The following is a 26547-nucleotide window of genomic DNA, read 5'->3' as shown; positions in this document are numbered from 1 at the left end:
CATTCGGTGTCGAAACCTATCAAATCAATCCCGATTGACCTCAAATTTTGCACACAAGTCACATTTGACATTACGGACCTACTCCAACTTCTGGAATCAGAATCCGACCCCAATATCAAGAAGTCCACTCCCGGTCAAACTTCTCAAAATTAACCAAATTTCCAACTTTCGCCAAATATCCCCGAAATGACCTACGGGCCTCCAAATCCACATCCGGACACGCTCCCGATACTAGAATCACCATACGGAGCTATTCCCAAAATCAGAATCCCAAACGGAAATGCACTTCAACTCAAATTTAGGAAATTCTTCCAAAATGCCAACTTCCATAATATGCGTCGAAATGCTCCCGGGTCATCCAAAACCAGCTACGGGCATACGCCCAAGTCCAAAATCATTATACGAACCTGTTGGAACCTTCAAATCTCGATTCCGAGGTCGTTTATTCAAAAAGCACACTCTAGTTAATTCCTCCAACTTAAGACTTCTGAAATAAGAATTTTCTTTTCAAATTAACTCGGAACTTCCCGAAATTAAATTTTGACCATACTTACAAGTCATAATACCTGAAGTGAAGCTTCTCAGGGTCTCAAACCGCTGAATGATCGGCTATAGGTCAAAACGACCGGTCAGGTCGTTACAACAAGCTTATTCAACTTTTCAGTTTCACGGAATGGACCAAGTCCCAATTCCCACGGTGCATGCCCACACGCCCGTCACCTAGCATGTGCTTCACCTCAAAAATACTCACATAATACAATAATTTGGGGTTTCATACCCTCAGGACCAGATTTAAAACTGTTGCTTACCTCAAACCGTGCAAAACTCTACTCCAAAGTGCCTTTGCCTCTCGAGTCGGTCTTCAAACGCCCCGAATCTAGCCACAAGCAGTACAATACAATTAATATAGGCTAAAGGAATCAATTCCATAAGAAAAACACGAAATTATAAGCCAAAATCCGAAATTGGCTCAAACCGGTCCCCGGGCCCACGTCTCGAAATCTGATAAAAGTCACAAAACCTGAAAGCCCAATCACTCACGAGTCTAACCATACCAAATTTATCAAAATCCGACACTATTTGGTCATCAAAATCCCCAAATTTCACTCTCCAATTCTCTAGCCCTAAACCCCCAAATTTCACCTCAAAAACTCACCAACTAGGTGTAAAATCAGTGGGGAAACATCATTATTGAAAGATAAATGGACACAAGGAGCTTACCTCTGTAATCACTTCAAAATCACTCTCAAAAACCTCCAAAATCCGAGCTCAAAGTGGTGAAAATGGTGAAAAATCTCGAAGTCCCGTATTTATATGTTCTGCCCAGGCCTTTCGCACCTGCGGCCTCTTATCCGCACCTGCGGAACTACTTCTGCGGCTAGAACCCCGCATCTGCGGAAACCACTTAACTAGCTGACTCCGCTTTTGCGAGCGCTGGACCACATCTGCGAACATCGCAGGTGCGGAAAATGCCATTGCACCTGCGGAAACAACCGCATCTGCGCCTCTTCTGCTCGCATCTGCGACCACGCAGGTGCGGGAGAATCTTCGCACCTGCGGTACCTGCTCACCTATCCCTTGGCCGCTTATGGGGACTCGCACCTGCGGTGCCCACTCCATAGGTGTGGTTACACTAGTAGCAGCAGCACTTCAGCTTCTTAACCAACTCAAAAATCAAGTGCGTGAATCTCCCAAAATCAACCCGAGGCCTCCGGGTCATCAACCAAATATACCAACAAGTCTTAAATCCCGATATGAACTTAGTCGAGTCCTCCAATCACCTCAAACAACATAAAAACCATGAATTACACACAGATTCAAGCCTAATGAACTCAGAAACTTCCAAATTCTACAAACGACGCCGAAACCTATCAAATCACGTCCGATTGACCTCAAATTTTGCACATATGTCATAAATGACACCACAAACCTACTCTAACCTCCATGAATCCAATCTGACCCCGATATCAAAAATTCTGCTCCCGATCAAACTTGCCAAAATTCCAATTTTTGCCATTTCAAGCCTAATTCTATTACAGACCTCCAAATCACATTACGGACACGCTCCTAAGTACAAAATCACCTAACGGAGCTAACGGAACCATCAAAATTCAAATCTGAGGTCATTTTTCACATAAGTGATCCGGTCGACTTTTACAACTTAAGCTTTCAATTAAGAGACTAAGTATCTCAATTCATTCTGAAATCACTCAGGATCCAAACCAACTAACCCGGTAAGTCATATAGCAGCTATAGAATACAAAAAAGGCAGAAAATGGGAAAATGGGGCTACAACTTTCGAAACGACCGGCCGGTTCGTTACATCCTCCCCCTCTTAAACAAACGTTCATCCTCGAACGAGTATAGAGACATACTTGAAGTGGTGAAAAGATGAGGATAATTGTTGCGCATATCTTGCTCGGTTTCCCAAGTCGCCTCCTCGATCGGCTGACCCCTCCACTGAACCTTCATAGAAGCAATATTCTTCGACCTCAACTTTCGAACCTTCCTATCCAAGATCACCACCGGCTCCTCAACATAAGCTAAATCTTTGTCTAACTGGACTAAGCTGAAATCCAACACGTGAGACGAATCGCTGTGATACTTTCGGAGCATAGAAACATGGAATACTGGATGAAATCCTGCTAGACTGGGAGGCAAGGCAAGCTAATAAGAAACCTCCCCAACACATCGCAACACCTCAAATGGGCCGATAAACCTCCGGCTCAGCTTGCCCTTCTTTCCGAACCTCATAACACCCTTCATGGGTGACACCCGAAGGCAAGAACTGTTGTTGTACGCAAACTCCGCTAATGGCAAGAACTGATCCCACGAACCCCCAAACTCCATTATGCACGTGCGGAGCATATCCTCTAATATCTAAATAGTGCGCTCAAACTGTCCGTCCATTTGAGGGTGAAATGTTCTGCTCAACTCCACTCGAGTACACAACTCATGATGTACGACCCTCTAGAATCGTGATGTAAACTACGTGCCCCGGACAGAGATGATAGATACCGGTATACCATGAAGCCTGACGATCTCGCGGATATACACTCGAGCCAGCTGCTCGAAAGAATAGGTAGTCATCATAGGAATGAAATGAACTGATTTGGTCAGCCTGTCCACAATCACCCAAACTGCATCAAACTTCTGCTGAGTCCGTGGAAGCCCAACTATGAAATCCATAGTGGTCCGTTCCCACTTCCACTCCGGAATCTCTAACTTCTGAAGCAACCCACCTGGTCGTTGATGCTCATACTTCACCTGCTGGCAATTTAGACACCGAGCTACATAATTCACTATGTCCTTCTTCATTCTCCTCCACCAGTAATGTTGTCTCAAGTCCTGATACATCTTCGCAGCACATAGATGAATAGAATATCGCAAACTGTGAGCCTCCTAGAGAATCAACTCACGCAAACCATCTACATTGGGCACACATAGCCTGCGCTGCATCCTCAATGCACCATCATCCCCAATAGTGACCTCCTTAGCATCACCATGCTGGACCGTGTCCTTAAAGACAAGCAGGTGGGGGTCATCATACTGATGCTCCCTGATACGATGATAAAGAGAAGACCGAGAGACCACACAAGCCAATACTCGACTCGGCTAAGAAACATCCAATCTAACAAACTAACTGGCTAAGGCCTGAACATCCAATTCCAATGGCCTCTCTACTGCTGGAAGGTATGCTAAGCTCCCCAAACTCTCCGCCCGGTGACTTAAGGCATCGACCACCACATTGGCCTTCCCGAGATGGTACAAAATGGTGATATCATAGTCCTTAAGAAGCTCCAACTACCTCCGCTGACGCAAGTTAAGATCCTTCTGTTTGAACAGATGCTGCAAACTCCGGTGATCAGTGTAAATCTCACAATGGCCACCGTACAAATAGTGCCGCCAGATCTTCAAGGCACGAATAATAGCTGCTATCTCAAGGTCGTGGAAAGGATAGTTCTTTTCATTGGGCTTCAACTGGCGTGAAGAATAAGCAATCACTCTGCCCTCCTACATCAGAACACACCCAATACCGATCCGAGAAGCATCACAATACACAGTGTAAGAACCAGAAGCTGATGGTAGAACTAGAACTGGAGCCGTGGTCAAAGCAGTCTTGAGCTTCTGAAAGCTCTCCTTGCACTCATACGACCAACTGAAAGGAGCACCCTTTTGGGTCAATTTGGTCAAGGGCGATGCGATAAATGAAAATCCCTCTACAAAATGACGGTAATAACCAGGCAAACCAAGAAAACTCTGAATCTCCGCGGCTGAGGATGGTCTTGGCCAACTCCGAACCACCTCTATCTTCTTCGGATCCACCTGAATACCCTCACTGGACACCACGTTCCCCAAGAACGCCATTGAACTGAGCCAAAACTCACACTTGGAGAACTTTTCATAAAGATTTTACTCCCTTAACCACTGCAACACGATCCTCATATATTGGGCATGCTCCTCCTAGATACGAGAGTACACTAGGATATCATCAATGAATACAATAACGAATGAGTCAAGATAAGGCTGAAACACAATGTTCATCAGATGCATGAACGCTGCTAGGGCGTTGGTCAGCCCAAAAGACATCACAAGGAACTCATAACGGCCATATCGGGTCCTGAAAGATGTCTTAAGAATATCTGAGTCCCGAATCTACAGCTGGTGTTATCTTGACCACAAATCAATCTTGGAGAATACCCTCGTCCCCTGAAGCTGGTCAAATAGATCATCAATATGCGGCAAAGGATACTTGTTCTTGATTGTGACCTTCTTCAACTGCCTGTAATCAATGCACATTCTCATAGTACCATCCTTCTTGTTCACAATAGAACTAGTTCACCCCAAGGTGACACGCTAGGCCGAATAAATCCCTTATCAAGGAGTTCCTGAAGCTTCTCCTTCAATTCCTTCAATTCCACCGGTGCCATACGATACGGTGGAATAGAAATGGGTTGAGTGCCCGGCACCAAATTAATACCGAAGTCAATATCCCTGTCAGGTAGCATGCTCGGTAGGTCTGCAGGAAACACATCCGGAAAATCTCGCATCACCGGAACAAAATCAATAGCAAGGGTCTCTGTACTAACATCCCTCACAAAGGCAAGATAAGATAAACAACCCTTCTGAACCATCCACTGAGCCTTCAAGTATGAAATCACTCTACTAGGAACATAGTCTTAGAGCCGCTCCACTCAACCCTCAGCAACCCGGGCATCGCCAACGTCATGGTCTTCGCGTGACAATCTAGAACCGCACGACATGGAGACAACCGATCCATACCTAAAATCACGTCAAAATCGACCATACTAAGCAACAAGAGATCCACTCTTGTCTCCAGACTCCCAATAGCCACCACACATGACCGATATACACGGTCCATAATAACAGTATCGCCCACCGGGAACAGGTGAAACTAGAGACTCACGAGGCATATCCAGATAATGAGCAAAATACGAGGACACATATGAATAAGTGGAACCAGGGTCAAATAATACAAAGGCATCTCTGTGGAAAACTAAGACAATACCTGTGATCATAACATCCGAAGCAATGGCATCTCGTCTGGCAGGGAAAGCATAGAAACGGGCCTGGCCGCCCCCTGATCGGCCTCCCCCTCTAGGGTGACCCCTAGCTGACTGAGCCCCACCCCGAGCTGGCTGGGCGGGTAGTGAAGCTGCTGGTGCTGGTGCCATCGGCCGAGAACTCTACTGTGGAGTCCCACTCAACAACCTAGGATAATCACTCTTAATATGACCAAAATCTCCGCACTCGAAACAACCCCTCCATTAACGGAACTGCTACTCCTGATACCCCGAGGAACTACCCGTAGACACCTGAGCTGACGAGGTAGGGTGAGAACTCTACGTCGGTAGTGCACTGAACGAAGACTATCCCTGCTGATAACTGTGTGAACCATGGCTAGATAATGCACCACGGTGAACTGGACGAGTCATCTGAGCATGTTTGAAAGGACGACCCCTAATATGGTAGAACTGACCCCCAGAAGGAACACCATTGAATCCACCCTGTCCACGAGGCCTCTTGGCCTCCCTCTCAACCCGCTCCTGGCTGCGAACTATCTTAATCTGACGAGCAATGTTGACAACCTCATCAAAAGTAGCACCATACACACTCTCTCTCTAGTCATAAGCAATCGCAGCTAAAAAGTAAGGCCATCTATGAACCTTCTGATCCTCTCCCTGTCGATGGGAACCAACCAGACAGCATGACGGGCCAACTCCAAAAATCTCATCTCATACTGTATCACGAAAATATCACCCTGACAAAGCTGTTCGAACTGCCTGCGCAGCTCCTCTCTGCGGGACTGAGGCACAAACTTCTCTAGGAAGAGAACGGAGAACTGCTGCCAGGTAAGGGGTGCTGCGCCGACCGGCCTATGCCTCTCGTAAGCCTCCTACCAACTGAAGGCAGCCCCAGAGAATTGAAAAGTAGTGAACGAGACACCACTGGTCTCTAGAATACTTGGTGTACGGAGTATCCTCTGGCACTTATCCAAGAAGCCCTGTGCATCCTCTCCCTTTGTACCACTGAAATATGGAGGCTGAAGTCTCCCAAACCGCTCCAATCTATGCTGCTCATCATCACGCATAACTGGAACCACATAGTCCTGAGCAGCTGCAACAGGCTGGGCTGGTGGTATCCTCAGTGTCTGGAGTCCCTATACCACCTGCTCTGGTTTGCGGGCAGCGGGAGTCTGAGCATCTCCCCCGGCCTGAGAAGTGGCTACTGCTGCCGGAATAAAGACCGCCTAAGCTAGACTGGTACAATTAAGGAACTGAAAGGTAGTGACGAGCTATACAAATACAGTTTATTTCAGTAATTTCAGCAATGAAAGTAGACATGTTTTAAATTCCGGCAATTTAAGTCAAGTCAGTTACAAATTACCAAGTTCAGGTAAAACCAGATATAATATTTTCTAGAAGTTTCAGAACAATGATATAAATTATCTAAGTGCAGCAACAAATGAAAGAAGTGCAACCTCTCAGGGCAACAGTCCCTCAAGCTCTCTCAATAGATCAACACTCAGCTCTCAGCCCTCAATACTCACACTCAATAGGTACATGCGCTCACTGGGGGTGTACAGACTCCGAAGGGGTTCCTACAGCCCAAGCGCTATAATCCGCACGGACAACTCACATGCTACAGTATCATATCAGAATCCGTATGGGCAACTCACGTGTTGTAGTATAAATATCATGATCTTCACGGACTCACGTATTATGGTATCAATACCTCACAAATAGGCCCTCGGCCTTACTCGGTCATCAACCTCTCTAGTCTCACGACCCTCAGTAATAAAGGGGAATTATCCCAAAATCGAATGATATAATGTATCAACAGGAAATAACAGAAACTGAGGTATAATATGCAAGTAATACTACGACTGAGTACAAGTAGCAATAAGCGAGAAGGTTCAACAAGTATCACGGCCACTGGGGTCTTTACAACACCAACACATAGCCTAAGCATGATTTCTAGCATGATTCACTGTCAAATTTCTATAGCATAGAAAGGGCACATAGCTAACAACAAGCTTATTCAACTTTCCAGTTTCAGGAATGGACCAAGTCCCAATTCCCACGGTGCACGCCCACACGCCCGTCACCAAGCATGTGCGTCACCTCCAAAATACTCACATAATACAATAATTCGGGGTTTTATACTCTCAGGACCAGATTTAAAACTGTTACTTACCTCAAACCGCGCAAAACTCTACTCCAATTTGTCTTTGCCTCTCGTATCGGTGTCCAAACGCTCTGTATCTAGCCACAAGCAGTACAATACAATTAATATAGGCTAAAGGAATCAATTCCATAAGAAAACACTAAATTATAAGCCAAAATCCAAAATTGGCTCAAACCGGCCCCCGGGCCCACGTCTCAAAAGCTAACAAAAGTCACAAAACCTAAAAGACCATTCACTCATGAGTCTAACCATATCAAATTTATAAAAATCCAACACTATTTAGTCATCCAAATCCCCAAAATTCACTCTCCAATTCTCTAGCCATAAACCCCCAAATTTCACCTCAAAAACTCACCAACTAGGTGTAAAATCAGTGGGGAAACATCATTATTGAATATAAATGGACATAAGGAGCTTACCTCAGTAATCACTTCAAAATCCCTCTCAAAAACCTCCAAAATCCGAGCTCAAAGTGGTGAAAATGGTGAAAAATCTCGAAGTCCCGTATTTATATGTTCTGCCCAGACCTTTTGCACCTGCGGCCTCTTATCTGCACCTACAGAACTGCTTCTATGGCTAGAACCCCGCATCTGCAGAAACCACTTAACCAGCTGACTCCGCTTCTGCGAGCGCTGGACCGCATCTGCGAACATCGCACGTGCTGAAAATGCCATCGCACCTGAGGAAACAACTGCATCTACGCCTCTTTTGCTCGCCTCTGCGACCACGCAGGTGCAGGAGAATCTTCGCTCCTGCGGTCCCTACTAACCTCTCCCTTGGCCGCTTCTGCGACACTTGCCTCGCTTTTACGGACTCGCACCTGCGGTGCCCACTCCGCAGGTGCGGTTACACCAGTAGCAGCAACACTTCAGCTGCTTAACCAACTCAAAAATCAAGTCCGTGAATCTCCTGAAATCAACCCGAGGCCTCCGGGACCTCAACCAAACATACCAACAAGTCTTAAATCCCGATACAAACTTAGTCGAGTCCTCCAATCACCTCAAACAACATCAAAAATACGAATTACACACGGATTCAAGCCTGATGAACTTCGAAACTTCCAAATTCTACAAACGACGCCGAAACCTATCAAATCACATCCGATCGACCTCAAAATTTTGCATACAAGTCATAAATGACACCACGAACCTACTCTAACCTCCAGAAATCTAATCTGACCCCGATATCAAGAAGTCCGCTCCCGGTCAAACTTGTCAAAATTCCAAATTTTGCCATTACTAGTCTAATTCTATTACAGACCTCCAAATCACATTCCGGACGCGCTCCTAAGTCCAAAATCACCTAACGGAGCTAACAGAACCATAAAAATTTAAATACGAGGTCGTTTTTCACATAAGTCAACATCCGATCGACTTTTCCAACTTAAGCTTTCAATTAAGAGACTAAGTATCTCAATTCACTCTGAAATCACTCCGGACCCGAACCAACTAACCCGGTAAGTCATATAGCTGCTATAGAACACAAAAAAGGCAGATAATTAGGAAACGGGGCTACAACTCTCGAAATGACCGGCCAGGTCGTTACAATTTCTCTACTTCAGGGTTTGCTTGATGATCTTCAGGGGTGCTGATTTCATAATGGTACAGTTTCCTTAACTCTACTTTAAAAAATTCAAACACTTCACGAGTATAACATGCTTCCAAAAGTGGTCATTTAGGTATATAGGAACCCATTTTTCCTTCTCCAAATAAAGCTTATAAAACCAATCCCTTCCATCTAAGTTATATTTTGCAATATAATCAGTCCATCTTCTCTCAAACTCAGCAACGTTAATGCTATCAAGAACTATAAGCCTTAAATTCTGCCTTTGCAATCTTACCATCAAGAACTCCGCTTAACTTCATAGGCAACTTTGCGAATATATGCCACATACAATATCTATGTACCGTATTTGGCATTAATGCATTGATGACAGACATAATACTATCACATTGGTCAGTCATGATATCTAATGGATGAACATTGTTAAGAGCCCCAAGCCACATAGAGAGTACCATTTTGTAACTTGTTATATCCTCACTAGACATAAAAGCGCATCCCAAAAGTTTGGACTGCCTATGTTGATTGACACCAACAAATGAATCAAATGGCATATTGTATTGATTCACAAGGTATGTGGTATCAAGGCATATTACGTCATGGAACTCCTCATATGTAACCTTAGAGTGTGAATGAACCCATACGATATTACGAAGTCGATAAAAACTATCCACATCTACGGAGTAGTAAAATTCCCTATCTTTTTGCTGCATGTCACTGAAGAACTTGAGTAATGATTGTGCATCCCCTTCTTGCAATTGAAGCTTTCTACTCTCCAAAATAAAATTTCTACAGTCCTTTGGTGTACAACCCAGATTTTCGGGGCCACCAGCAAGTACTTCAATGACTCTTATATTTTTTGAGGGTCTTAAGCCAGCAATATCTTTGGCTATAAGAGCTCTCTTAAGAGACTTACTAAGCGATCTGTGTCCAGCCATCAATCGCGATAGTGCTGGTTCCAATTGATGATTATGTTTTTTAACCACCTTTGAAACACGCAATGAACCATTCTCCTTCAAAATTCCATTTATTCTAGCACGACAGTTCCTCCTCTTGGTAACATGCTTATTCCTTGGTTTCCTAGACCTATCACAACCATATTGCACATACCTTACAATATCATTACCTTTTTTGTTTGATGTTATTTTGAAAATGCAAAACCCTGATAATCTTGCATGTTCTTTGTAAAAATCAAACATAACATCCTTATTACTGAACCGCATTCCAGTAATTGGACCTATTACTAGATCTTCTTCATTTAACTCATTAGACATTTCCCTGTCCTCTCCAACTTCTTCCTCTTCCTCTTCCTCTAAATAATGGTTGTCATCATCATCATCATCAACATTTTCAACATGATCTTCTCCATCATTGAAGTTGTTGTCTGAATCAATGTTGACCCATTCATCTTCACTCATCAAACTGTCATCCGAATTCAACCCTAAAGATATGTATAATGCATTCCTTAGCTGCTCCGACCTAGTTTCTAGGCTGTTATTCGGGTTTAATGGCTCCAAACTAGTTTCTTGATTATAATTCATGTTTAGGTTAAGAAAAAGATGGTGAATTATGTGTTTAATGAAAGCTCTCTTATCATATGTGTATGGTATAACAAGGTTACTCGAATTTATATACTGTATAAATTTTCAAAAAATAATATACGTATACATACGAAGGCTTTTGATCTTCCCATCCGTATAAATTTTATTTAAAAAACCATACATAACAGTATACGTAAACATACGATGGATGAGGAAGTCAAGAGGCGTTTCTGGGAGGATTTGGATGAGATGGTGTGTGGTATCCCGCATACCGAGCAGCTTTTCATAGGAGGAGATTTTAACGGACACATTGGAGCGACGTCTGGGGGGTATGATGATGTGCATGGCTTTGGTTTTGGAGATAGAAACGGAGGAGGAACGTCTCTTCTGGACTTTGCTAGAGCATTTGATTTGGTGATAGCAAACTCGAGTTTCCCGAAGAAGAGGGAGCACTTGGTCATCTTCCGAAGTTCGATGGCCTAGACTCAGATTAATTATTTACTCTGCAGGAAGTCCGATATAGGTCTTTGCATGGATTGCAAGGTCATCCCGAGTGAGAACCTCTCGACCCTTCATAGGCTCCTGGTCATGGACCATAAGATCATGAGGAAGAGGAGGAAGAGGGCGATATATAGCCAACATATGATCAAGTGGGGAGCCTTGATGGAAGCTAAAGCGCAGGAGTTGGGGGTCAAGCTGGTGACTATGGGGGCTTGAAGGAGTAGTGGGGATGCAAGCGCTATGTGGACCACGACTGCGCAGTGCATTAGGGAAGCCGCGGGTGAGGTATTAGGGGTCTCAAAGGGTTACTCTGGTGGTCACAAGAGAGACCGGTGGTGGAATGGAGAAGTGCAAGGTAAAGTGGAAACCAAGAAAGCAGCATATCTGAAGCTAGTGGAAAGTGTAGACGAGGAGGAGAAGAGGGCGAATAGGGAGCATTATAAGTTGGCTAAGAAAGAGGCAAAACTAGCAGTTACGGCGGCCAAAAATGCAGCTTTTAGTCGTTTGTATGAGGAACTCGAGGGCCGAGGTAGGGATAAGAGGATGTTCAGGTTAGCCAAGGTGTGAGAAATAAAGGTGCGTGATTTGGACCAAGTGAAGTGCATCAAGGAAGGTAGAGTTTTGTTAGATGAGGGGCTTATCCGTCGGAGATGGCAGACCTACTTCCATAGTCTCTTGAATGAGGAGGGGGACATGAGCATTGTTCTAGGTGATTTGGAACACTCCGGGAGTCGTTGTGACTTTGGGTATTGTAGGCGGATTAGAGTTGATGAAGTTGAGGGGGCTATGCATAAGATAAGTAGGGGCAAAGCGACCGGGCCGTATGAAATCCTAGTGGAGTTTTGGAAGAGTGCGGGCAAGGAAGGCTTGGAGTGGCTCACTAGGTTATTTAATGTCATTTTTAGAATGAAGAAGATGCCCGAAAAGTGGAGGTGGAGCACGATGATTCCTGTATACAAGAACAAGGGTGATATCCAAAATTGCAATAACTATCGGGGTATCAAGCTGCTTAGCCATACTATGAAAGCCTCGGAGAGAGTGGTAGAGCTAAGGGTGAGGAAGAGGTTGTCTATTTCCAAGAACCAGTTTGGATTTATGCTGGGGCGTTCGACTACAGAAGCCATCCACCTTGTTAGGAGATTGATGGAGCAGTATAGGAAGAGAAAGAAGGACTTGCATATGGTTTTCTTCCACTTACAAAAGGCGTACGATAAAGTTTCGAGGGGGGTTTTGTGGAGATGTTTGGAGGCTAGAGGTGTACTTGTTGCCTATGTTAGGCTGATTAAGGACATGTATGATGGAGTAAAGACCCGAGTGAGGACGGTGGGTGAGGACTCGGACCATTTTCCGGTTATGATGGGGTTGCATCAGGGGTCGGCACTCATCCCTTTTTTGTTTGCTCTGGTGATGGACATACTAACGCGCCACATCCAAGGGGAGGTGCCGTGGTGCATGCTATTTGCAGATGATATTGTATTGATTGATGAGACACGAGATGGTGTGAACACGCAATTAGAGGTATGGAGGCAGACCCTGGAATCTAAAGGTTTTAAGTTGAGCAGGACCAAGTCAGAATACTTGGAGTGTAAGTTCAGTGGCGAGACTCGAGGGGGGGAAGGGGAGGTGAGGCTGGACTCGCAGGTCATCCCTAGGAGAGGGAGTTTTAAGTACCTTGGGTCTATTATTCAGGGGGATGGGTAGATTGATGAAGATGTCACACATCGTATTGGGACGGGATGAATGAAATGGAGACCCTATTCCGGTGTTTTATGTGACAAGAAGGTGTCACCGAAACTTAAGGGTGAGTTCTACAGAGTGGTGGTCAGACCAATATTGTTGTATAGGACTGAGTGTTGGCCAGTCAAGATCGCTCATATCTAGAAGATGAAGGTAGTAGAAATGAGAATATTGAGATGGATGTGCGGGCACACCAGGTTAGATAGGATCATAAATGAGGTTATTCGCGAGAAGGTGGGTGTGGCTCCTATTGAGGACAAGATGCGGGAAGCGCGGCTTAGGTGGTTTGGTCATGTGAGGAGGAGGAGCACAGACGCCCCGGTGAGGAGGTGTGAGAGGTTGGCATTGGAGGGCCTACGGAGAGGTAGAGGTAGGCCAAAGAAAATATGGGGATAGGTTATTAGGCAAGACATGGCGCAGCTTCAGCTGACCGAGGACATGACCCTTGAAAGGAAGGTATGGATTAGGGTAGTAGAGTAGGTAGTCTAGAGTGTTCATAACAGTAGTATTGGCACACAGTCTCGCTTTCTGTGGGCAGTATATTTTTATGACTAACCGTTATTTTCTTTTATTGTGGAGTACCTTATTACCTTGTTATTTTTATTCTGCTTTTATATGCCTTTTTGGTACTGTCCCTTCTTGTCTATATTTTCATTAATGTGGTACTTATGCTTTCCTGAGCCGAGGGTCTATTGAAAACAACCTCTCTATCCTCACAAGATAGGGGTAAGGTCTGCGTACACACTACCCTCCCCAGACCCCACGGTGTGGGATAACACTGGGTATGTTATTGTTGTAGTATACGTAAACATACGAAGGCTTTTGACCTTCCCATGAGAGAATGATGATTTTATGGGATCAATGGTTTGGGATAATCAATAGCTATTAGCTTGTTTGGGAGGGAAATATTTTGGAGAGAAAATGGTTGTTAAGCCAAATATAAAAGGTATTCTACGGGTGTGACCATAGTTGGGCCATTATGAGTGTGGCCAAATAGCAGAGTTCTTTTGCCAAATGGGATATATTACGTCTTTAAATATGTGAATCAACAAAATGTCGAAAAATTGGTACTAGTATAATTTTGTTAAATGAGAAATCTATTTAGCCAAACTCCATTTAATCTCACTCTAAACGAAGAGGTTCATGGTAACTTTTATTGTTTTCAGATATATGTTTTGCCAATAAATTAAATAGCCATAAGAAGGAAGAGAGGAAAAGAAACCTTTGGTCTACTCGCATTTAATTCTAGTCGATCGTTGCAGTTTTCTTGGTTCATTAATCAAATACAATTACAAACAAACAGTCATTAACCTTATGGAACAAAACAAAATCTTTCACTATGCTTACAAACAAACGAATAAAAAGCTCTACCAAAACTAAAAACAATAGTAGTGAAAAAATTGTTTCTTTTGCTTTTGCAGAAGCAGTTGAAGGCAACAATGATCTTCTTACAACTATTTTACTCCTCCTCTCACCAAAGCCACTCTTCAAATGCAAACTTGTTTGTAAAAGATGGCAATCTCTAATCTCTGATCCCAAATTTGTTTCCTTTTGGAGGCTTAAAACTCCTTCTTTGGGTAGCCTTTTTGTCAATAGATTTTGGCGCAAAGACAACAAGAGTTTTAAGTACTATATTTCTTTTACTGATAATGGATTAATCTACTCTGAAGCTTCTCTCAAAGGTTTACAAAATCCTTATGGCGAAGGTGTTGTGATTTTGAATTCTTGTGGTGGTTTACTTGTTTGTCGCACCGTGAAAAAGGAAAGAACTATAAACCCTATATGCAAATACTATGTCTGTAATCCGACTACATAGATATGGTGATGCTGCTGATTTTCTACACATGACTTTGGCTTTCGATTATTCTGCATCGTCTCATTTTAAAGTTATTCATGTAAGTTCTGATCGTCGTCTTAGCTCTTCTGACGAGAATTTTTGAGATGGAAATATATTCTTCAGAGACTAATTTGAGATATCTTAAATCTCTCAAATGCGCTTTTACGTGAAGTTTCTTTTAGAAACCACAGCCAAAAGCACATGAAAAAAATTGAAAACCTTTATATAAAGAAAACAATAAAAAATAGACTTTACCTAAAGCAAAAGTTTTATACAATTCGTATGGGTAAATGTACATTTATTCTCTCTTATTTTGACACATTTGATTCTATTCTTATGAATTTGAGTAATATAGACGCAGAAATTAAAGATGAGGATCAAGCCGTGTTACTGCTTTGTTCTCTACCCTCATCTTTTAAGCATATAAGAGATACTATGCTTTATGCAAAGGATAATACCTCTTATAAGGATATTAAATTTATCTTAAAATATAAAAAAAAAACAGGTAGATAGTGATATTACTGAGGAAGCTAGTGGAACTCAAGCAGAATTTGGCTTGTTTGTTAGAGGTAAATCCGACTTAACATCCAGATACAATAATTTAGAGTGTCGCTATTGTCATAAGAAATGTCACATTATCTCTGAATGCTATAAGCTGAAAAATAAAGAAAAGCATAAGGAAAAGAAAAATGAGCACAAAGATACTGACACTGCCGAAGCTAGTATAGCAAGTGATGAGATTCATGGAATTATAATATTTTATCAATTGAAACTAGTTTCAGATTTGACAATGAGTGAATTTTAGATTCCGGTTGTTCGTATCATATGTATCCTAGCAGGGACTTGTTCAGTTGAAGGTAGAGTTGTCCAATTGGGTAACAGTGCTACTTTGTAATATTATTGGCAAACGTACAATTCAGATCATGATGGACGATGGTGTGGTGAGAACTCTCACCAATGTTAGATATGTTCATGAGTTGAAGAAAAATCTCATCTCTTTGGGCACTTTAGAATCTCTTGGGTGCAAATTCACTGGTGAAGGTGGAGTTCTGAAATTTTTTGAAGGTGTTCTTGTGATCATAAAAGCACACAGATCTGATTTGTTGTATACTTTATTGGGATCTACTGTTATAAGCACTACAACAGTTTCGGTATCAGACAACTTGTCTGATTTTGATGGCATTAAATTTTGACATAAGCCCATTGAGACTTTTCTGGAGGTAGAGTAAAATAACTATATTATCCAATTTAGACCAAGGTTGAGATTTATAAGATACAACCTAAATTTGTCCATGGCTAATCTTGGAACCAAAGTACTCAAACTTTGAGCCAAAGTATTCTAACTTTGAGCCAAAGAATAAAAGTATTTTTTAATTCGTTTTTTCTTTACTTGGGGACCAAGAACTTTGCTCTAAAAATATGAGTCATCTTACTTCATTTAAATTATCCCATATTTTGATTAGAAACTCATTTAGAGTATTCTTGTGATAGAGAATTTTGATATATTCTATAGAATTAGTGTTGGGAAACACTTTATATGAACCTCTTCTTTGTGAGTGATTGTAGAGAGGTTATTCTCTTGGGATATATTTTGGAATAATTGGAGTTTTATCTCTATTTTTGTACTCTCTTTTATGTCCATGTTGTTATAATAAAATTGTTGTTCTCCACTTGTGGACGTAGGTCACCTTGACCGAACCACGTTAAATTTTATGTCTTCTTTATCTTCTTTAATTATCGTTATTATCAACTTGTATGGTCTTTGTTATTGTCATTATAATATTATTTTGCTAAATTCCGTACTACCTGATTTCCGATTCTAACACTTATATATGTGTCTAAAGAGCAATTGGTAACTATTTAGCCAATAATTGACATTGGCACATATAGTCTAGAAAAATTGACACTAGGTGATTCTTATAGTTTTTCCTTCTTCATATTTTTCTCTACCCACCCAAGATATCCTCCATTAAGCCCTCATTAACCCATAAAATTTCAAGGTAGTTATAGTCGTAAAAGATGCAAGTCGTTTGAAAGTTTCTTTTGGGCACATTTTCCAATATTATCACGTTATGTACTACTGCATATCACACACAGATTTTCGAGGATATACAGATATATATACATGATATACATATGACACATGAATATACAAGGATGATATACACGATAATTCAGGGGATATGCTGATATACATTTTTTGAATCATGGAAAGTCAGTGTATATAACATATACAGAGATATACATGTGACACACAGATATAGTGGAAGCCATACAGGGGATATACACTTGTCGAATTATGGCAGATATATGAATTTCCAGTGCACAACTTCTTGTTTTGTTATCACCACTAACGTTCTTTTTTTTAATCCTATAATAATGGATATAACCAAATATCCATTGTATTTGGTTATAATGGATTGGTAATTATATAAACAACGTTTTTTTATCCTATAAAACGTTGCGGAGATTTGAGGAATTTTTCTCAAATCAGATTATGGTAGAAAACAAAAATGAGTCCCAATACACAAAACAGGTGTGTATTCCAGTTCGAGTCTTAGGAGACCAAGAAATCTCGGCTTCTTCTTCCTTCAGTGCAATCTTTGATTTTGCTGTTTAAATATTCATCACTATGGATAGTAATTGATGCTTCTGTTTCTAACATCTTTCTTTCTCTTTTCTTTTTGGCAAGTACTACTGTATACGGTCAAAATCGAGTGAAACGACCCAGTTAGTCGCTTTGAGAATTTAAGTCTCGTTCGACGGCATAAGGTCCTGAGCAGCTTCGTATTATGTGTATTGACTTGCGTGCGTGGCAGCGGATATTTGTTTTTGATAGTGGCCTTATTCAACTGCCGATAATCTATACACATCCGCATAGAGCCATCTTTCTTCTTTACAAATAATACTGGTGCACCCCAGGGCGAGACACTGGGTCTAATGAATCCCTGATCAAGCAAGTCTTGTATCTGCTCTTTCAATTCTTTTAACTCTGGCGGGGCCATACGGTATGGTGGAATAGAAATGGGCTGAGTGCTCGGAGCCAAATCAATACAGAAGTCAATATCTCTGTCGGGTGGCATCCCCGGCAAATCTGCAGGAAATACTTCTGGAAATTCACGAACAACTGATACTGAGTCCATAGAAGGGACATCCGCACTGGGATCGCGAATATAAGCCAAATAGGCTAGACACCCTTTCTCTACCATACGCCGAGCTTTCATATAAGAAATAACCCTGCTGGCAGAATTGCTAGAAGTTCCTTTCCACTCTAACTGAGGTAACCCCGGCATAGCTAGGGTCACTGTCTTGGCATGACAGTCTAATATAGCATGGTAAGGAGACAGACAATCCATACCCAGGATGACATCAAAACCTACCATATCAAGAATTTAATTACCGGGTGATTCGGAGTGATTTGGGACACTTAGTCCCTAAAACGGAAGCTTAAGTCTTAGGATTTTGACCGTAGTCGGAACTGTGTGGAGACGACTCCGGAATAGAGTTTTGTCGGTTCCGTTAGCTCCGTTGGGTGATTTTGGACTTAGGGGTGTGTCCGGATTGTGTTTTGGAGGTCTGTAGCTCATTTAGGCTTGAGATGGCGAAAATTGAATTTTTGAAAATTTTGACCGGAAGTGGACTTTTTAATATCGGGGTCGGAATGCGATTCCGGGAGTTTGGAACGGCTCCGTTATGTTATTTGGGACTTGCCTGGAAAATTTGACGTCATTCCGGTTTGGTTAGATTGGTTTCGGCACGAGTTTTCGAAGTTGGAAGTTCATAAATTCGATTCGTGGTGCGATTTGTATTTTCGGTATTGTTTGATGTGATTTGAGACCTCGAGTGAGTCCGTGTTAGGTTATGAAACTTGTTGGTATGTTTGGACGGGATCCCAGGGGCCTCGGGTGTGTTTCGGATGGGAGTTGGGGAATATGTTAATTGCAGGAATGGGATGCCTTGTAACTTGCATCCCACTAGTGCTCTCTATGGATTGGGTTACACTCCTGATCACGTGGTTTATCATGAGCTGATCTTGACAACAAAAGAGTACATGCAGTGTGTGACAGCTGTGGAGCCTCACTGGTTGGCAGAGTTTGGGCCCAATGTTTTTCTCCGTGAAAGATTCTGACACGTCAATGCAGGAACATAAAAAGAAACAGAAAGAAGAGAAAACTGCCATGGAGGAAGAAATGGAAAAGTTGAGGATGGTCCAGGCTGAGGCTGAAAGAAGAAGCAAGGAGAAGGAGAGGGAAAAGAGAGCAAAAGAGCAGCAACAAGTTTCAATGCCTGGTTTGAAGAAAGGCTCAACTACTTATCTACGACCTAAGAGGCTCGGTCTGTAAATACACTATTTGCTGTAGTTAGATATCTGGTGAGATAATTTGTGCCCGCAAGTGAAACACATGCAATTCAGTCCAATTCTTACTCATCCTCAAGTTAATTTGGAGGATGGAGACACGAGATTTGGAGAATGAAAAAATCCAAATGAAGTCAACAAATGTCTGTACAAGTTCTTCCATTTAGCAATTATCTTTACTCCTTTTAACCCTGAATTTGACAAATGCATGTATAAGGTTCGTCATATAGCAATTATTTTTGCTCCTTTTGACCTTTAACATTGAGTTTTATAACTATTTTTAGCAGACTGATTAGCAGGGAATATATGTTGCATGGTGTTAAGATTACAGGATGTGCTATTGGTGTTGTATTAACTTCTTATCTGGAGAGGAATAAAAAGGAATTCTACAATGATTCACTTTGTTTATCATAATCAATTGTAACGGGAAAGAACTTTTTTTTTACCCTAGATGCAGATAGAACCATTTATGTTTGTGGAAATATGTCCTTCATGCCTTGTGTTAGGACCCAAATCTTTGACATCGGACGTGGCGCGACTGTGGCAAGGATTGGGTGTGATGGCCTTGCCATTGGTCTATACAGGACAATGGATGAGAAATATTGTCAAGTGAACAAGTATTGGCCAAGGTCTTGAGAGAGGCAAGACAGGCTTGGCAAAAGCTTGATGAGGCAGTGTGGGCAAGTTTGGGCGGCATGGCACGGCATGCGCGCCAAAGACAAAGGTACGGGCAGTTCAAGTTGTGGGAGCGCCAAGTACAAGCAAGCTAAATCAGGACGACACAGAATGATGGCAAAGGGTTTCAATAGCTAAGGCAAGACTATGTGAGACAAAATACAAGCAATGGCACAGGTGAAACAAGTGTTGACAAAGACAAAGCAGAAATGCGGCTAAGGCATTGACGCAGAGCAATGTCAAAATCAGCCAAGGCTGGGCACAATGCCAGCCTTGGGGCGTGCAATAGCTGACCAAGAAAAGGGCACATGCCAAGCACATGCCAAAACAGTGAAACATTGTATTTTTGTAATGACTTGTATCCATGTTTGTTTAGTACTTGTAGCTAATGTCATTTCGTGTAAGATAATGACCTATGTAGTTGGGGGATGTCAACTACAAGATAGGATCAGATTTAGCAATGCTGTGTGTAAGGCCTGGTTCAGTGGGAGGTGGGACTAGTGCTCTACCAGAGGGCTAAGTGCTCCACCAGAGAGCTAAGTGCTCCACCAAGAAGGCTGAGTGCTCCACAAAACAGAGTAAGTACTGAAGAGGGCCATTTCATGGGTAAGTACCCCATTAAATAGTTAAGTACTTATTTAGTGCTTTGACTGGGCAAAACACAAGGATGGAATTGCCCCTTTGTAAGTTGTCCCTTCAAATCTGTCAGTGGCAGCCCCTATATCTATATATATGGGGGCATTTCGTGAAGAAGAGAATCAAGACTAAGATTAGTCTTAGATTAAGAGAGATCAGATAGAAGAACAGGGTCTTCCACAAAGAAGAGGGTCTTCAAGATCTGATAAGGAGTTCAAAATGTGATCCTTCCATAGAAAAATGAGGGTCACATGCGAGGCTTCCAAAGAAGAAGAGGGTCTTCAAAGAAGAAGAGGGTCTCCGAGCAGAAGGAGAGGGTCTTCGAATGAAGAAGAGGGTCTCCAAGACGAACAAGTACTAAGGCTGGGCATGGGCAGGTCTTAGTGTATCAAGATCGGTTTGTGATCTTGACTAAGTGTGCTATGAATGACTTGTGTTTATAGCAAAGAAAGGGAAACAAGATAGAAAGGCGATGCTTTCTAAGTGTTTCCAAATGTGAGCTAAGGCTAGGTGTTGAGCAGGTCTTAGTTTGCAAGATCGATATGTGATCTGTGCAAAATAGGAAACAAGAGGGAAACGTGAGTGTTTTTAAGTATTTCCGAAAATGGGCTAAGGCTAGGCGTTGAGCTGGTCTTAGTTTGCAAGATCAACTTGTGATCTGCGCAAAATAGGAAACAAGAGGGAAATGTGAGGGTTTCTAAGTATTTCCAAAACGGGGGCTAAGGCTAGGCTTTGTGCAGGTCTTAGTGAGCAAAGATCGGCTTGTGATCTTTGCAAAGTGGGAAACAAGAGGGAAACGTGAGTGTTTCTAAATATTTCCAAAACGAGGGCTAAGGCTAGGCTTTGTGCAGGTCTTAGTGAGCAAAGATCGACTCGTGATCTTTGCAAAGTGGGAAAACAAGAGAGAAACGTGAGTGTTTCTAAGTGTTTTCAAAAGTGGGCTAAGGATGGGCGTAGACAGGTCTTAGTAGCTATGAACGACTTGTGTTCATAGCAAAGTGAAAAACAAGAGAGAAACGTGAGGGTTTCTAAGTGTTTCCGAAAGTGGGCTAAGGCTGGGGCGATGGCAGGTATTAGTGTGACAAGATCTATTTGTGATGTTGGCCGGACGAAGTGGGCTGTGAACGGTTTGTGTTCATGGCAAAGAGAGGTCCTTTATATATTTTCAGACTAATACAAAGGTTGGGTTTTTTCCGTATCTGATGGTGTTCTTTTTATGTTGCTGCCAAATTTTGTGTGAAGCCAAACTTGATGAAAAGTTGGCTAAGTGTTGGAAAAGGCTGAGTAACTTGAGTGTCAGGTTGCTGCCGCGCAATGTCAATCAGGTGCGAAAAATTGGCCCAAATTGACCGTGTGACACCTTGCTTGATTAAGAAAAATGACGCATAATGTGTACTTGTAACAAGCTTACTCTTCTCCTGTAAAAGAGAAAAAGCTTGAGCTCTACTCCTTTTCACCTTTTAGGCGACATAGTGAAGTGCTTGAGGTTGTTCAGGTTGCCGAAAGAGGAATGCTGCTGGCAAGTTCGGTGGGTGATATAATGTTTATAGATTGAGCAGTAAGTGATATGGTGTAAAGTGTAAACATAGAAATGTAAAGTTACATATCTCAGATTCTCAGTAAGAAATTCAAGTTGTTTTTCTTCAAAATGTATTTCCAACAAACTTTCTTTACATGGTTAACCCGGAAAGCCGAAGATCTAAATGAGTGAACAGTCGTTTAGTTGGTTCAAAACTTGTGATACTACTCCTTTTAAATTGTGACTTATTAATCATTGTATTGCTCCTAGAAAGAACCAAAAAAACTTCCACAGTTGAAACACTGAAAAAATAAGCTCATCGTAGACTTTCCGTAAAAAATCAAGTTATACGTGTCCATTAAAAATGTAGAGAATGTCTAAGATATCAAGTGTAGTTTAGCATCTTTTGACGGGTAATTACCTATTCCTTAATCCTGAGTAACTTACACAATAAGGTAATAACTACAATTGACTTCTAAGTAAACTGGCAATGTAAAATACTTTAATCAGTACATATAAATTAGGAACTCGGACAGAAATGCCCTAGCAGCATGACTTAATTACCCAACCTGCCCCTAAATACTCAAATTCTAGTCGCTGCTCTGTAATTGTCCCATATTTTGCTACTCCCAAATTACCTCCTATTTCTTTGTCTACTGCATAAGGAGTACTTCCTACCTATGTGTGCCATTTTCTTCTCTTCTTTTGCATTTTCCTCCGTAGCTTAGGAACAAAACAGGAAGAGGAGTAAGTAAGTACTATATAATAATTGGACATAAAAATGTTAAACTACTTACGAACTCATTATATTAAATATTGAAGTTTTTTCATCTTTAAATAAGACATTGAAATATTAGCTTGAAGGTGTATTTTATGTGAAATATTGACTTTCTCTTAGAATTTTCAACTTTTACAAATTTTTTTTAATTTTATTAAAACTCAAATTCAAAGATAATTTTAGCACGTTCATTTCCTCCTATTTTGAACTGTTGTTTTCTGTCATCTGATTTCCTTCATCGTCCGTGTTCTCGCGTTCGCGTAGTGTTATTTTGGAGGATGAAATATTTCCTCTTCGCGTTCACGTTAGCGTTCAAGCTCTCGCGTTCGCGAAGGTCTGTCTTTTTCCTTCTTCGCGTTCGCATCCTTCCTTCCGCGTTCGCGTAGTAGAAACCAGGCCCTGAGCGTTGGTGATCATTTACCCTTCGCGTTCACGTGTCCTCTCCGCGTTCGCATAGGTTCCTGTCCCTTGTGCTTCGCGTTCGCGTCCCTTTGCTCGCGTTCGCGAAGGGTCTTCTGGCAGCCTTCACTTTTCTTCTTCGCGAACGCGATTACCCTTTCGCATTCGCGATGCTTTAAGACCTGGGCAGAATAAATAGTACTCTATTCCGAGGGTTTGCCATTTTTACCATTTTTGGAGTTCTAGAGCTCGGTTTTGAGCGATTCTTTGTGGGTTTTTCAAGCAAATCGATTGGGTAAGTGTTCTTCACCTAATTTAATATATATTTTATGATTTTATCTTTATTTTTATCATTTAATTTGTGTTTTGAGTTGAGAAAAATGGAGGTTTTTGAAGAAAATTTTCAAAATAAAAAATCATGATTTGAGGGACGAATTGGTATCGGAATTTGATAATTTTAGTATGGTTGAACTCGTATCGGAATGGGTGTTCGGGTTTTGTAAAATTTGTCGGGTTCCGAGGTGCGGGTCCGGGGGTCGACTTTTGGACTGATTTTTAGATTTTGATAAAGATTGATACTTTATGATCCGAAATAGTCTCTTATGAGTTTTATTTGTGCTTTGAAATTATTTTGATTAGATTTGAGCCACCCAAAGGTCATTTCACCCAAGAAGTTCATTTCTGAGCATTCGGTCTGTCTTCTTTGAGGTAAGTATATTGCCTAACTTCGTGTAGGGGAACTACCCCTTAGGACTTGAGTCTTCTATGCTAATTATAGTCCGTGTACGCAAGGTGACGAGTATGTGCCCGGACTTATTTGTGGAAAAATTGGCCTTTCAGGGATTCTTAGGTTCTTGAATTCATTGAATATGCAGTTGTTCTCGTTATGATTACGTTTCTAAATTTTCAGTTTTACTTCTACCTGCTTTAATTGGAATTTATTGCTTCATGATCTACTCTTGTTGTTCATTTGATTCATATGTGCCTTAACTGAAATTGTTAACTCTTCTATTGCTGTGTTGTCTTTTCCCTTACTGCCTATCTTTATCTGAAATTATAATTATCTCTTCTGTAATTGTACATCCTTAATTGAGGCAAATGATTATCCTTATACTGCTTATCCTTAATTGGAGTTGTTGTATCTCTCTCTTAATTGCCCAACCTTAAAAGAAGTTAGATATCCTATATTTTAGTTGACTTGTCCTTCTTTGGAATTATTCGTCTTGTGTTAGCTCCCTCGTTGTCGAACTGTACACTATGGCCCGTTGTTACATGATATTTCCTTTCTTGTTGAGCTATTCTTATTATGACTAGCGTTCTCTATTGTGGCTACTCCTTGTGAATTAGTTCCTCCGTTTTCTTGAGTTCTGAAATTTCTGAGTTGACGTATTTGTCGTATCCTTGTATTATTGTCATTGTTGCTGTTGTACTTATTGTGATGATGCACGAGGTTTCTGCCATGCGGTTGTGGTTATTGTGATACATGCGGTTTCTGCCGTGCGGTTGTTGTTATGGGGTTGCACGAGATTTCTGTCGTGCCATTGTTACTATTGATATTTGCACATGCGGCGTGACAAGGCGGGATATATATATATATATATATATATATATATATATATATATATATATATATATATATGTGTGTGTGTGTGTGTGTGTGTGTGTGTGTGTGTGTGTGTGTATGTGTGTGTGTGTTGGGAGGGTTACGCATGTGACGAGACAAGGTGGGAATATTGTTATGCACGTGTGGCGAGACAAGACGAGCACTTACTTTATTATTGCACACGTGGAGAGACAAGGTGGGTTGTGTCAGGGATTGATTTGTGATGATTCGTGATGGCCTGGGGGCATTCTTGTTATTGATATTGTGCTGTGGTACACTTACCTGTGGGAGCTTTATCTTGTGAAAGCTATGAGAAAATATTCTACGTGCTGTCCGTTCTTTTTCCTTATGCTTATTTGCTGGTATGGACTATGTTAGGACACTTGCACAATCATACACGTAGTTAAGCACTCTTATCGGATAAGAGGTGTTCTTGATATTGTTGAGCATAGATGCTCACCCTTGTTTACTTGCCTTCTATGTGAGAATGGATCTATTGGCACGTGAGTCGTCAGTGCGGTTATGAGGTGTTATGAGGGCACAGGATGACAAGTGTTAGGGTTCAGGTATTGAGACCCATGAGTTGTGATTTGTCCGAGGTTCGGTACCTCGTGGAGTTTGCTGACTAAAACCTTATGTAAAAGCGGTTGTAGTTGCTGAGTTATTACTTGTCCCTGCTGTATTTGTGATTCCAGATTTAGGTTGTGTTCCATTCACTTTTCTGTGTCATTTTTATGGTATTTCGCTGATACTTGTTATTTCCTTTCTTATTGCCATTACTGTATTGTAAGCCATATTGTATGGTCTTTATGTAGATATTATATTTCTGTTGTTCATATACTTTTACTTGTTCAGTTTATTAGACCAGTGGGTGTCTTGACTGTTCTTAGTCATTACTCCACCGAGATTAGTCTTGATACTTACTGGACACCGCTGTGGTGTGCTCATTCTACACTTTTGCACATTTTTATGCAGATTCAGGTATTTGTTCGTTAGCAGCTGTGCGGGTCGTTGCTGTGGAGACTCAAGGTAAACCTGCTGCTGCGTTCGCAGGCTTCGGAGTGACCTTCAAGTTTTCGTTTTGCACTGTTTATTTTTATTTCTGGACAGTTATATTTAGAAGTTTTCTAGCAAACACTCTGTAGAGCTTATGACTTGTACTGTCGGTTTTGGGAATTGTAAATTTTAAGAGAATTCTATTTTAAATTGGCAGATATTATTTAAATAATATTGTTGTTTCAATTAATATTAGGCTTACCTCGTCCCTAAGACTAGGTGCCATCACGATACCCAAATGGAGGAAAAATTGGGTCGTGACACCGAGTTTGCCCTTTGTATGACTAATCGAGATTGTAACATGATAGACCAAGGTTCAACCTCGTATAATATCGAGCCATGATGCGAAGTTAGGTTGCCGAGCTCGTGACCCAGAGACCGATCAAGATCAAGATCGGCCAAGATCGAGATCGAGAAAAATAGAGACCGATCAAGATCGAGATCGTCCAAGATCGATATCGAGCAAAATAGAGATCGAGCGAGATCAAAAAAAGCTTATTGAGCCAAAAAAAGAAAAGCCGGAATATCCGCAATTGGGCGAGAATCTCGGCGAAATGCCCAGCGCATATCAAGGAGAGACCAATTAATTAACCTATCATGAGATTCCTTATTGTATTTATAATTATATTAAGAGTAGG

The 26547-nt window shown here is 41.6% G+C and overlaps 1 protein-coding gene across 1 annotated transcript; it reads right to left on the bottom strand.

Moving 5' to 3' along the window:
* Nucleotides 1-9509: 9509 nt before the first annotated feature.
* LOC104091083 (protein FAR-RED IMPAIRED RESPONSE 1-like) lies at nt 9510-10811 on the bottom strand. The gene has a single exon (XM_009596338.1). It carries the CDS (start codon nt 10809-10811, stop codon nt 9510-9512), a length of 1302 nt encoding a protein of 433 aa, XP_009594633.1.
* Between the last annotated feature and the right edge of the window lie 15736 nt (nt 10812-26547).

This window comes from Nicotiana tomentosiformis, chromosome 3 (assembly GCF_000390325.3).
Source record: "Nicotiana tomentosiformis chromosome 3, ASM39032v3, whole genome shotgun sequence".
Lineage (NCBI taxonomy): Eukaryota > Viridiplantae > Streptophyta > Magnoliopsida > Solanales > Solanaceae > Nicotiana > Nicotiana tomentosiformis.
Note: the sequence above shows the minus strand (reverse complement) of the source record. Positions and strands in the feature narration are given on the sequence as shown.

Excerpts from the sequence above, each read along its gene's own strand:
- LOC104091083 (XM_009596338.1), bottom strand. The coding sequence starts at position 10,811 with ATGAATTATAATCAAGAAACTAGTTTGGAGCCATTAAACCCGAATAAC.